This window comes from Cheilinus undulatus, linkage group 23 (genome assembly GCF_018320785.1).
Source record: "Cheilinus undulatus linkage group 23, ASM1832078v1, whole genome shotgun sequence".
Classification (NCBI taxonomy): Eukaryota; Metazoa; Chordata; class Actinopteri; order Labriformes; family Labridae; genus Cheilinus; species Cheilinus undulatus.
In genome coordinates this window covers 13,580,101-13,594,078 of record NC_054887.1, presented here as the reverse complement: position 1 = coordinate 13,594,078, position 13,978 = coordinate 13,580,101, and the positions used below count along the sequence as shown (strand labels likewise).

The 13,978-nt window shown below is 42.8% G+C and overlaps 1 protein-coding gene across 1 annotated transcript; it reads right to left on the bottom strand.

The window, feature by feature from the left end:
* Nucleotides 1-2,053: 2,053 nt before the first annotated feature.
* Nucleotides 2,054-13,420, bottom strand: LOC121505786 (NXPE family member 3-like). Its single transcript, XM_041781339.1, has 6 exons — nt 13,340-13,420; nt 12,420-12,959; nt 6,531-6,826; nt 3,065-3,135; nt 2,677-2,883; nt 2,054-2,601 (listed from the first exon to the last, which is right to left on the bottom strand). The coding sequence occupies exons 1-6, from the start codon at nt 13,418-13,420 to the stop codon at nt 2,054-2,056; spliced, it is 1,743 nt and encodes a 580-aa protein (XP_041637273.1).
* Between the last annotated feature and the right edge of the window lie 558 nt (nt 13,421-13,978).

Below are 13,978 nucleotides of genomic sequence, written 5' to 3'. Positions count from 1 at the left end.
TTGCTAATATTTGCCAAATCCATTTTTTTTTTGCCACTTCTCATCTGATTTTGGATTGTTTTGCCATTTGTTTTCCTCTTTCTTTTACCACTTTTTTTTGTCACCTTACCCCATTCTTGCCACGCTGTTTGTCCTTTTTTCCGCCTATTTGCCACGTTTTAATCAATTTATGCCACTTTTTTGGAAAATTTAAATACATTTTTGTCATTTCTCACCCTTTTTGTCTTGTTTATTCTATTATTTTCCAAAGAAGTAGTCTAAGTTTTAACTTTGTGCATCAGGACATTTGTGCACATCATGACTTAGCTATGAAGTTATTATTCAGGTTAAAACATACACATCATTATCATAGCTTAAACTGTTTCAACAGTGTTTTAACATGCAGTACATTGTAAGTAACTGCCAGATATTGAAAGTTCTGCGTATTCTGGAAAAATGGGCAAAAGCGCTCACTCACAGGACATTTTCTGGGCCTTTTATGGTTAAAATAATAAAACGAGTCCACAGGCTCAGGTGTTAAAGGGTTAAAGCATCTCCAGAATAGCATAACTAATAGAATAATAGTAACAGAAACCAACAGAGTAGTTAAAGGGGACATATTATGCAAAAATCACCTTTTAAGGCTTTTCTAACACAAATATGTGTCCCTGGCCTGTCCACAATGCCCTCAAGTTCCAGAAAAATCCATTCCCTCTCCACCTCTCTTTCCCAACCTTTCAGAAAATGTGTGCTGAAACAAGCCGTTCTCTGATTTTACACCTAGTGACCTCACATGGGGAGTAAGCACCTGCCCCCCAGGTTTGGTTGGCCCTCCCCCACTTGGAGGAAAGTTTCGCCCTCCTCTACTGATCCTCTCAGCTACCAGCTGAGATGCTGGATAGCTCAGTGGGTTACTCTGCTGACTATGGTCTGGGAGATTGTTCAAATCCCCAGTCAGGTCCTAAACTTTGGATAAAAGTGTCTGCATCTATTTCCTGAGAGGGGTGTGGTCAGGGGTGGAGTCAGACAGCTAATTATCATTTAAAGCCACAGCCACAGAAACGGCTCGTTCTGAGAAGGGATGAAACAGAGGGGTTTTTTAGACATGCAAAAATCCAATACTGGAGTGTTTTTTTTAGCAATAAACTTCACAGGCATGTTTTGGGGACCTCTGAGAACAATATAAACTTGTCTTAAAAGGGTAAAATATGTCCCCTTTAATCTTGCTCAGTCACATTTTCTTTGAACTATAATAAGCAGGTGTTCTTTCATAGTGTGGGTGTGTATCCTTCCAATTATTAACTCATGTTGTTATTAAAGAGGCTGTGTTGTTGGTTATGAATATGGCGTGGCTTTAGAGTTCGGCTTGATTTCAGGTGTGCTGTGGGGAAGAACCCACTGAACTCGGTCATGAGTTGCATTCAAGCTTTAAATATTCAGTTGATGCATACAGAACCAAAACTATCATCTTAACATCTCATGAATTACCAAATTTTTTTCATTTTTTTTTAAATGTGTAGAAAAATAATCAAAGATGTAAGGAAGGAAACTGGGTCCTGCAGTTCACATTGAAGACTCAGTTCATAGAACCAGCTTGTTTGTGAATGGCACATTTGCTTAATTCTACCATATTTATGATAAAATGAGGGAGACAAGTTGTTTAAGGGGGACGTCTAGCCTCTGAGCTCAGTACAAGATTGCTCTAGACTCTTGTCTCCCTTCATCTGACTAGACTTGTAGAAGGAGGTGTGAAGGACTTATTGATATCAGTCACCTCCACGCCTAGTATTTCAGTTAACGGGTAGATAATAAAACACTTTAAAGTGTAAGGATCATACTCAATGTATATAGAAGCTTTTTGATGGTAACTGCAGCATGCAGATCCATGTAGAGCAATAACATACAAACTTTCCTCCATTCCCATTGATTCTGAACCAGTGCCCCCAATCTGACTTTCATCAGGATCACATGACTGCAGACAACCTGTATTCTGAATTTACCACCACCAGGAGTTGCCACTTTCCCAACATTGTTAAATTTTGCCATAATGCTTCCATATTCACGGCTAGCTCCTTCACTTGTGGGGGCATGTGTAGGATAAAAGTACATCAACCATGTTTTTAATGATGGGACGACTAGGATGAAGGTCGTGTTCCAGGTAGTGAGCTAGAACCATGTCCCAGGCGTCCACCACTTTGATGTTTATTCCTTTAAACATGGCTCTGATTATCTTGTTCGCCTGAGCTGCGAACCAGTTAATGTTGGCTGTCAAGAGAACAGGACTCAATCTTGTCAGAGTCCCAGTCTTGATGACTACCAGCGTGTCTGGAGCCCTATTTAACAGGCGGATCACCGCCATGCGGATGTTCTGAAGCCGTCTGATGTAAAGTTCAGTTGGGAAAGCACCAAAGTGGGCACAGATGCCAAAAACTACAACAGTGTCAGAACCACCGTCAATCGCATCTAGTTCAGTGGCGATGTAACTCTCCTTGCTAGTTGGCAACATGAGAATGTGAAAAGGAAGACCATGGATGCGGAATGTTATCATTGTTTGATTGTCAGGGTCCCACATCATAAAAGGTCCTGCATGAGTCACACCTTTCAGATTTACCTCCTTGACATCTGCAAGTATGACAAAGGGAACAGATTACGATGCAATATGAATAAAGCAAAAAATGTGTCATTAATTTCAACTACCTGGCAGTGATTTTCTTAAGTAGTCGAACCACTGCCTGATGGTGGAGTCTCCATACAGGTAGACCATCTTGCCTTTCAGACACTGACTGATGGCAGATGCGTTGTTGAATTGTGGGACTTTGATGCCATCTGGTGATTGCCACACACCCTGGTAGTAATACCCCGAAGTTCCAGACTTCCAACTGCCTTGATGAAGCCCAGGTTGCCCTGAGATTAATTAAACAAAGGTCAGTGGCATGGTGTAAGGAAAGCTGAGTCGACATCGACAAGCAGTTTTATCATTTTAGGAGAAGGTGTTACAGAACCAGATATTATAGTGCCTGTTTACATCTATATCATATATCATTCTATATATTATTTGGTGGAAGTAGGAAAAAGGCATCAGTACCTTTCATTTGTGGCAACACATTGACACTGGAAGGTCCAGATGCTGGAATCAAAACTTTCAGGTTGGCATTCCTAAATAAAATTTCAAATTATTAGTGGTTTGGCAGACACCAAAATAACCAAATAGTAAGGCTTCACTTAAATATTCATACTATACCTCCATATGTTTCCTTTAAAGATATTTTAACATCTTAGGCTTTATGTTTGTAGTTATAAACTAGATAGCTTGAACCAGGAGAGACAAATGACCCCTAATTCCTGCACACTCTATTGATCTGCTCACAAAGCACTCTGCAGAACAAATTGCTTCCTTTCCAGTCAGTCTTTGCCATTCACAGTCCAGGTGTTGCTGCTGTATACAGGAAGGACTTCAAAACAACTGCCATTTCAACCCCTGTTTTCCCCTCAGTTGAACACCTTGTCCTTAACCTCCCTGGTCCCATACCCCTGGTCATTGCTATCATTTATTGCCCACTCCAAGCCAGACCCCAGCTTTTTCACTGAATTTCTGGACCTCTTGACCCAATTATGCTCCACTTCATCCTCTGTTCTCCTCCTAGGCGATTTTAATTTCCATATTGACAACTAACAATGCAAATCTGCCAATGACTTTCTTGACTTGCTACACTGCTTCAGTTTCACACAACACATCAACTTCCCCACCCACAGTCACGGACACATACTAGACTTAGTTTACACCACTGGCCTCACTTTCCATAATCTCTCAAGTCTCAATCGCCACATCTCTGACCGGCGAGCAATAATTATGGACATTGACCTTCCCATCCCCACCCCTAGACAAAAGCGTAGCATATCCTTCAGAAACATCAATACAGCCTCCCCACTGCCCTGTCTGCCTCCATATCTACTCATATCACTGCCTCCCATTCCCCCCTGTCTGACAACCACTCTGAACTAGTTTCTTATTACAACAACACACTCACCTCCTGTCTTAATCAACTGGCCCCTCTCAAAACCAAAACTGTCTCCTTCACTCACTCTGCCCCCTGGTATACCCCCACCCTCCATTCAATGAAATCTCGCAAACGGCAACTGGAAAGACTCCATAGGAAAACTGGTTTAACTGTTCACCTCCAAGCTTACACCAACTATATTCAGGAATACAAGCAAGCCCTCAACTCAGCCTGGTCCCCCTTCTTTTCCCAAATCATCCACTCTGGCTCCTCCAACCCCAAAGCTCTTTTCTCCACCATCAATAAACTCCTCAAACCCTATGACAAAACCTCCTCAACTTTCATGACTGACAAATGCAACTCATTCCTCTCATATTTCCAAACCAAAATTGACAATATTTACAGCAGCTTCACCACCCCCACCTTCCCCTTCCCCTCCAACTCTCACCTCTGCCTCCCTACCTACAACCCCCTCCATCATCATCCAACCGCTCTCCCAGATCCTTCCTGTATCCCCCTCCAACCTGGCCACCATTACTACCAGCATGAAGAGTTCCACCTGCACCCTTGACCCCATCCCATCAAACCTCCTCAAAAACTGCCTGCCAGCCATCTCTCCCCTCCCCATCATCAACTCCTCCCTTCATACTGGTCTTGTTCCCCAATCCCTAAAACTTGCAGCTGTTACCCCCATCCTCAAAAAACCTGGACTCAAAGCTGATTACATATCTAACTTCCGGCCCATCTCCAACCTCCCTTTCTGTCAAAAACTCTGGAACGTGTCATCGCCACACAACTCAAGTCCAACCTCTCCCATAACAACCTTTATGAACCTTTCCAATCCGGCTTCCGACCGCAACACAGCACTGAAACAGCACTACTGAAAGTCACCAACGACCTCCTCCTCTCATCAGACTCTGGCAACATCAACATCCTCATCCTCCTGGACCTCTCAGCTGCATTCGACACCATCAACCACTCCATCCTGCTTTCCTGTCTGGAACATTCACTCCACATCACTGGTACTGCACTTTCCTGGATTAAATCTTACCTCACAGACAGACAACAATTCATCCACATTAACAATTGCTCCCCTGACACAAGGCGTCCCACAGGGTTCAGTGCTTGGTCCCCTTCGATTCATAATCTACCTGCTCCCACTTGGTCAAATCATTCGCCACCATGGACTCAATTTCCACTGTTAAGCTGACGACATCCAACTGTACATCACCACTGACACACACTCCACATTAACCAACTGCCTCTCTGACATAAAAACCTGGATGACTAACAATTTCCTTTCTCTAAATTACAATAAAGCCGAACTCATGCTCACTGGCCCCAAATCCCTCACCAAATCCATCCATAACTCCAACCTCCAAATTTACACCTTCACCCTGACCGCTCGCCTCACACCCACAGTCTTGATATCATTTTTGACAGTCACCTCTCCTTTAATCAGTACGTCACCCAGCTCATAAAAAACTGCCTTTTTTCACCTAAAAAACATACCTGTCCACTACTCTCCTTCCCTACAGCTGAAACTCTCATCCACGCTTTCATCACATCCCAACTTGATTACTGCAATAGCATTCTTTATGGCATATCCTCAACAGTCCTCAATAAACTTCAATACATCCAGAACTCAGCAGCACGTCTTCTGACTCATACCTGCTACCATGACCACATTTCCCCTGTCCTCCAAGACCTCCACTGGCTCCCTGTCCCCTACTGCCTCCAATTCAAAATCCTCCTCCTAACCCATAAAGCCCTGAGCCAACAGCCCCCCCCCCACCACCTTACAGACCTCTTGCACCATCACAACCCCTCCCATAATCTTTGCTCTTCAAACCTCAATCTCCTCTCCCCACCAATAAGAACCAAGTACCGAACCTGGGGGGACAGAGCCTTCTCTATAGCCGCCCCCTCCCTCTGGAACTCACTCCCCAAACACATCCAAGACTGTACAGACTTATCCACATTCAAATCACTGCTCAAAACTCACCTTTTAAACTGGCTTTTAATGTTTGATTCTGTTGTTGTCTTGTCAGGTTGATTGCTCGTTTTCTCTGTGTAACTGTGATATTGTCCTGTTTTTGGCTTTTTTCTTTTTGCAATGTATTTTATTATTATTGTACAGTGTCTTTGAGTTTTTGAAAAGCGCTTTATAAATAAAATGTATTATTATTATCATTATTCAATGGGCGAGAGGCGGGGTACACGCTGAACTGGTTTCCAGTCAATCACAGGGCAGACATACAGAGACAGACAAGGCACTGTCACACTCACACCTATGGCCAATTTAGAGTCACCAACTAACCTAATGAGTGTGTCTTTGGTGGTTGGAAGAAGCTGCAGTACCAGGAGAGAAACCACACATGCACAGGGAGAAGATGCAAACTCTGCACAGAAAGGCCCTGATCAGGGATCAAACCAGGAACCTTCTTGCTGTGAGGCAACAGTGCTAACCCCTGCAGCCCTACATTGCTCACTAGCACCCTTTTCATTTAAAGTAACTATTATTTTTTCAAATGTTTTTCAGTGTTCCCTCACCTTTGGAAGAGCATCTTCTCGTCGTCCTTAAAGGCACTCTTACATCCTGTTTTGAAGTGATTAATCCTGGTGTCACAGCTCAGGTTCTTTGGCTTGTAGCAGAACCAAGGGCCACCTGTGCGGGGGTCGGTGAAGTTGCACTGTGGCTGTTTGTTTTGACGTAGACAAATATTACAGATGGTAGTTTCAGAGATCGAGCCTGAGTGGAAGACACTCTTGAAGATAAACCTGTCAGGATTTTCTCTGTTCAGCCTGCGCAGAACTGTGATAGCAGCGCTTGAATGAACAAGCTCCACCTGACAGAGCAGAGAACATGAGTTTCAAAGTTATTGCATACACAGCGTGCCAACAAATAGATGGAGTGTTTGACCTGGACTGTTGACCTGAACTGATAAAACAATATGAAGGGTTAGTTTTACTGGCTTGTAATACTGCGCTGTAAACATCCTCTTTTTTTTTTTAAAGATTTTATTTTTGGCCTTTATTTGATAGGACAGTGGATAGAGTCGGAAACAGGGGAGAGAGTGGGGAGAGACATGCAGGAAATAGTGCCACGGGCCGGATTCGAACCCGGGTTGCCTGTGTACATGGCATGCGCCTTAACCACTTGACTACCAGCGCGCCTAAACATCCTCTTTTTAACTGCCACCCCACTTCCCTCTTTCTGTATCTCCTTCTTCTCTGCTTCTCCCTCCATTTTTTCCCCGAGTCTCCCTATTCTCATTTCTGCATCTCCATCTCCCTTTGCTGTCTCTCAGTGTTTTTTCCCTTTCTCTTTCTGCATTCACCTCTTTTCTGCATCTCCCTCTTCTCTTACCCCTTTTTCGTCATCTTCCTCTTCCCTTTTACGTTATCTTTTAATTTTTTCCATCCCTCTTCCAGGTGGTGGCTAAACATTTTCTTTGTTCCAAACCAGCCCCGTAACGCCAATTTTGTCAAGTGAAATAAACCACGAAAATCATCAGTTCGAGAGCCAGCCGTCATTCATTCAGGAGGGATGCTACATTCACTATAATTCTCGCTTATTCGAATTTGATTTTTTTTTAAAGATTTATTTTTGGGCTTTTTTGTGCCTTCATTAGACAGAGGGGGACAGTGGATAGAGTCAGAAACAGGGTCAAGAGTGGGGGTGAGACATGCGGTAAAGGGCCTCAGACCAGATTTGAACCCGGCTCGCCCGCGTACATGGGGAAGCGCCTTTAACCACTAGGCCACCTGCTCCCCAATTTGAAATAATTTTTAAAAACCCTCCATTACTACAGACTCATTCCACTTCAGATTGATAGTTGACAAGCTCACAATGCTGGCCCTCTCCCACCGCGGGGGCTGTGGGGGTATACTTTACGGTCCAGCAATCTAACAAATAGTCAAGTCAAGCCAAGTTTATTTACATAACACATTTAAAAACAGCGCAAGCTGACCAAAGTGCTTTACAGATAGAGGAAAGAAACAGATAGCAATTTATACAAATCAGCAAAGAACAATAGACAATACACAAAGAGTGAACAGATATTAATATCAGGAATGTTTGTTTAAAAGAAAAAGGGATGTGAGAGAGCAGTCTAACTTGAATCAAAGGCCAAGGAAAAAAGGTGAGTTTTTAGCTGGAATTTGAAGGAACATACTGAGGTGGCAGATCTAATGTGGGGGGGCAGTTGATTCCACAGATGAGGGCCTGCAATTGAAAAAGAGCGGTCACCTCTGAGTTTTCTTCGAGTCTGAGGGACGACCAGGAGAGACTGATCAGAGGATCGGAGTGAGTGTGCTGGAGCATAGGGGGTTAAAAGGTCAGATAAATAAGGAGGAGCTAAGCCATGGAGTGATTTAAAGACCAGTAATAAAATTTTAAAATGGATTCTAAAATGGACAGGGAGCCAGTGAAGGGAAGAGAGTACAGGGGAGATGTGTTCATGCTTTTTAGTACCTGTTAAAAACCTGGCAGCAGCGTTCTGGACGTACTGTAATCGTTTTAAAGATGATTGGCCGACTCCCAGGTAAAGTGTATTGCAATAGTCTAGTCTTGATGAAATAAAAGCATGAATCCCTTTTTCAGTATCATTAAAAGTTAAAAACGGTTTGACTTTGGCTAGGGTTCTTAGCTGTAAGAAACAGCCTCTCACCACTGAGTATATTTGCTTGTCAAACGTAAAAGAGGAGTCAAAAATCACACCCAGGTTTTTAGCAGAGGGTTTTACACAGGTTGACAGAGGGCAAAGGTGATTTTGAATTTGGGTAGTGAGGGAAGGGGGGCCAAAGAGAAGTATTTCTGTTTTTTGTTGATTAAGTTTTAAGAAATTTTGTGCCATCCAATCATTTATTTCCTGGAAACAGTTTAGAAGTGGTTGTAGGGACTGAGGGCTGTGGGGTTTCAGGGGAAGATATATTTGAGTGTCATCGGCAAAGCAGTGAAATGAGATGTTGTATTTCCTTATAATACGACCCAGAGACAACATTTAGAGAGAAAATAAAAGAGGGGCTAAAACTGAACCTTGAGGGATGCCACAAGTGAGGGGGGCCGTGGAGGAAGACTTGTTGTTCCAGGACACATTAAAACTTCTGTTTCCCAGGTAAGATTTAAAAAAGTTAAGAGCCATCCCCTGAATCCCAACCCAGCCTTCAAGTCTATCAATTAAGCCGTGTTTCCATCAGGGGGTCCGGTTTGATTCAGTTCGGTTTGGTATGGTTTGGTACGCTAAACCCCAAAACAGTTTGTGTTTCAACAGACACCCGTGCTCTCACTTGGTGGGCGGGGCTGTAAAAGCATGCATGTAAAGTCACAGACAGCACGAGTCAGCTGTTCCAGCTGCAGAGTTATAGAAAGGATGAGTGACAGAAATCAGTAAGGAATAAGCAGTTAACTGCTTTATTTCAGCTGAAAGTGCTTTTAAAAAAATAACTACATCTTAATGATGTTAACCGCTGTCAGTGCAGATCCTCAGCTGATGGAATACGTGTACAGAGACGGTTTGAGTCGTAACGCTACGTTAATATGTGAATATATCTAGTCTAGAACAGTTTATACGACAAAATATGAACGTTTAGAGCTATACTGTGAATATTCGCCGCATTAAAAATAAAGTTAAAGTTCAGCTGGTGTTAAAATCGACCTAGATTAAGTCAGAAATCCGGGGTGCGCTGATCTCGTTTAACAATAGTCTGCAGTCTGAAGTTTTACAAGCCCGTTAAACAACCACAGAGCGATGTTTTCACAGGTTACCTAACGTAAGACGTAGATCAATAACTAGTTACAGATGAGAATGAACGGTTCAAAGGCTTCGTATTCACAAAGCTTCTGCATTAATTTAGTTTCTCATCCATCGCAGATGGATCAGGCTGATGTGAGCCTTCAGGTTCTGCTTTGTGTTCTTAAAATCATCTAGATAAACGTCAGGAAACTTGATTTTTGGCCAGATACCAATATCCATAGACTAGGAAATAGTTTGGATCTCTGTCGAGTCCAAATATTTTCCATTTAGGCAGATATTGGTCCATTTTTCTCCCGTTTTCGCCCGCTTCTCACAGCAGACTTCCGTCTTTGAAGCCCGGAGGCGAGCAGCTGAATTGCGTGCTTACGTGACGTCAGTGCAGCCCCTATTGTTGTGTGTGTAGCTCCACCTTTTTGGTACGGTTAGGTAAGATTGGCACCCCTATGGAAGGGTGCCGAAAAGTGGGACGGTACGGTTCGCTTTTTTGGGACCCTTTCTCTATGGAAACGACAAAAAAAGCGTGCCGTCCTGCACCGAACTGAACCGAACTGCTCGGTGGAAACTACCTATTAGTAACTTGTGATCGATTGTGTCGTAGGCGGTGCTTAAATCTAAAAGGATTAAAATGGCACAGTCTCCATTGTCTGCTGCCAAAAACAAATCATCAAGAACCTTTAAAAGAGCTGTCTCAGTGCTATGATTTTCCTTAAAACCAGACTGGAGTGTTTCAGATAAATTATTGTCTTTTAAAAATTGCGATAGTTGTTGACAGACAGCTTTTTCTAAGATTTTTGATAAAAATGGAAGTTTGGAGATAGGTCTAAAATTGGATAAAATATTTGGGTCAAGGTTTGTCTTTTTGAGGAGGGGCTGAACCACTGCATGTTTAAAATGGGAATGGAAGCAACCTGAAGAAAGGGAACTATTAATGATGGCGAGAATACTGGGGCCGAGGGTATGAAATGCCTCTTTGAGCAGCTTAGCAGGAATACAGTCAGAAGGGCAGGTGGTGGGCTTTAAATGAAAGACAATATCCTGTAGGGTGGAAAGACAGACAGGGGAATATTGGTTAAAAGCAGGAATAGCTGAGGGAGGGTCAGGAGGTTCAGTAGGGGATGGTGTTATTTGTTTTCTTATATCTGCTATTTTATTTATGAAAAATTGTAAAAAGTTATATGGGGTTGGCGTGCCGGTAGTCAAGTGGTTAAGGCGCGCGCCATATACGCAGGCAACCTGGGTTCGAATCCAGCCCGTGGCACTATTTCCTGCATGTCTCTCCCCGTTCTCCTCACGGCATTTGAGAAAAACACATAAACAAAAGTTTACAACACAAATACAAAAACTTGCTGCAGCGCATGAATACAAACACTCAGCGCCGCGCATGGATACATAAACTCGGAACAGCGCAGAGGCAAACAGATTCCACAACAGCACAAAAATACAACAACTTGGTGCAGCAGATACAAATAAAAAGTCACAACACAACAGAAGTGGGGCCGTTATTAGGGACGGACCTGATAGCCTGCTGTTGACGGCTCCATTAGCAATAAAGTTCCGTACAACACCGCTACTCAAAATAATTTTTTTACTCACACTATGTAATTTGTAGTGTGTTTTTCGTGATTTTTAATAACTGTAACCTCCTGTACAGTTTAACATGTATGTAAACAACTATCTAAATCAAATTGACCGAGTCCATTCATTCGTCTGGCAGCTTGTGTCATGCACATCGGACCCCAAACATAACTGTCCGTGCTGTTTGCCAGTTAAAATTACTTCTAAAACTTATTGATTACAAAATAAAATGTGCAAGAAGTGGAGCTGACGAACAATCAGTGTTTACTTACTTTGATTACTCAATCCAAGCATGTCTTCAGTAAGTTTGAGTTGTGGTATGTAACTTTATTGCTAACGGAGCCGTTAGCAAGCTATCAGGTCCGTCCTTAATAACGACCCCACTTCCATTGTGTTGTGACTTTTTATTTGCATCTCCTGCACCAAGTTGTTGTATTTTTGTGCTGTTGTGGAATCTGTTTGCCTCTGTGCTGAGCCGAGTTTATGTGTCCATGCGCGGCGCTGAGTGTTTGTATTCATGCGCTGCAGCAAGTTCTTCGGTACACAGATCGTCGGGGGGGGGGGGGGGGGGCAGGGGGCTGTAGTGAAGACAGTGCAAAAGTTGCTAATAATGTTGGTGTTAATGGGGACAGAGCTGACGTTAAAACCCAGTGTGAAAACAAGATCCAGAGTGTGGCCGTGTTTATGAGTAAGCCCCAACACATGTTGAACAAGATTAAAAGAATGTGTGAGGTTAAGAAATTCATTGGTGAATCTGTTTGAGGGATCATCAACATGGATATTAAAATCACCTGCTAAAATCACTTTGTCATAGTTCAGAACAATAAATGACATAAAATCAGGAAATTCTGATAAAAAAAAAGAGAGTAGTCAGGACGAGTTAAGAACAGAATAAAAGAGATTGTCCGTTAAAACATGCGCGCCACGATCACTTGGATGGATGTTGTCATTCCTATAAAAAGACGGTCAGATAACATTGGTTATGAGTTTACGCTAATTAATTGATTGATAAATTAAATTATCTACAGTGCAATTCCACCTCAACAGGTGATACCTTTAGCATCACCTATGGTATGATAACATTTCAGTAGACAGCCTTGAGCTTTACCTGGACCTGTGCGCCTCCTTCCCAGAGTAAAGTGAACACAGCAGAGTAGGAGCCATTAGAATGATCCACCACTCGCCCAGCCACGCCTGCTTCAAGCGTTTTGTTGTGCAATGAGGCAACTAAGAAATCTCCCCCAGACTTCTTGGCATTTCCTAGGAAGTCACAGACTTTTATCATGACTTCCAGCTGATCTCCTACATGCCACTCCCCTCCACCCTTTCTTGGGAGAATGTGGAAGAAGCTGTGTCCAGCATGGCTTGTCTGATTCAGTAAAAGAGGAGAGGACAGCACTGGAGTTTCAGGCCAGGCAAGCTCTAATAAGAGGCGTTCCTCCTCAGCATCTGCAGACGACAGTAGTGGCTTGAAGGCGCAGAAATCACCGGGATTTGGAGTAGCAGAGGAAGGAACAGAGGAAGGAGCAGAAGGAGGAACAGTGGAAGGAGCAGAAGGAGGAACAGTGGAAGGAGCAGAAGGAGGAACAGTGGAAGGAGCAGAAGTTGCTTTCTTGGAAAAGATGGAATTGTATCCTTTATAGATTGTCTGCAAGGGAATGAGAGGAAGAGATGGTGTAAGAGATTAATCAAACAAATGTACTTGCATTGCATTTATTTACCCCTTCGGTCTTTAATGAAAACACCCTTTTTGCCCTCTAAAGCCAGGTTTAGACCAAAGATTCTCAACAGGACAATTTAAAAAATTTAAAAAATTTTTAAAGTGGTTGTCATGACCTTGCCTTTTACCAGTTTACCATCAAAGTTTCATTGATAGACTTTTATGATAGATCATTTTTTGGACATTTCAGTGTACTCTGATAGCACATACTCTTTATTCAAGTAAGGCACCTCTGAGATGTGTTGGAAAATGTTTAGGAGTGCATGAGTGTAAACTAAATAGAGAGTCCATCTCTGAAAGATTCTTACCTCCATCAGCTCCATGTTTACAAGAACAAAGACCATCCCAGCCAGACAGAGGAAGATGGCAAAACTCTTCAGTGCCTTCATGCTGAATTTGTTTTCTGTAAAACCTTGCATTGTGATTGGTCCTCCTAATGAATTGGATCCACACAAAAAAGGAATGCCAGACTCCTTGTTCAGTAGAAATTCTTCCTAAAATAACAAACTCACTTGTAAAATGTCTGCATTAGCTGGGTGTCATATCAAGTGATGTTCCCAGGAGAATAATGTCAAATCAGATTAAACACTGGTTCAAAGTTGGTTTAAACCAGTGGTTTTCAAGTTTTTGCTGCCAAAGGCACACCTAAGATCAAGCCTAAATTTCAAGGCACACCAAATCCATATCTATACAAAATGCCTTTTTAAAACATGTTACAGTAAATCAAGTGTATAGCGTTAGATCAGGCAGGCCTAGGAGTCAATTGCTGCTATATAATTGAGATCAGCTGATCTCACGCAAGCTCTCACCAGCTGACAGCCAGCTGATTAACCAATATTGGCTACTCACACTCATGCTGCCGTTTAAACTGCTCTAGCCTGAGTATGCTTTGCTTCTCCCACTGCAAGCCACTTTTTACAACCCTCCTCCACCCCAGCTCCTCCTTC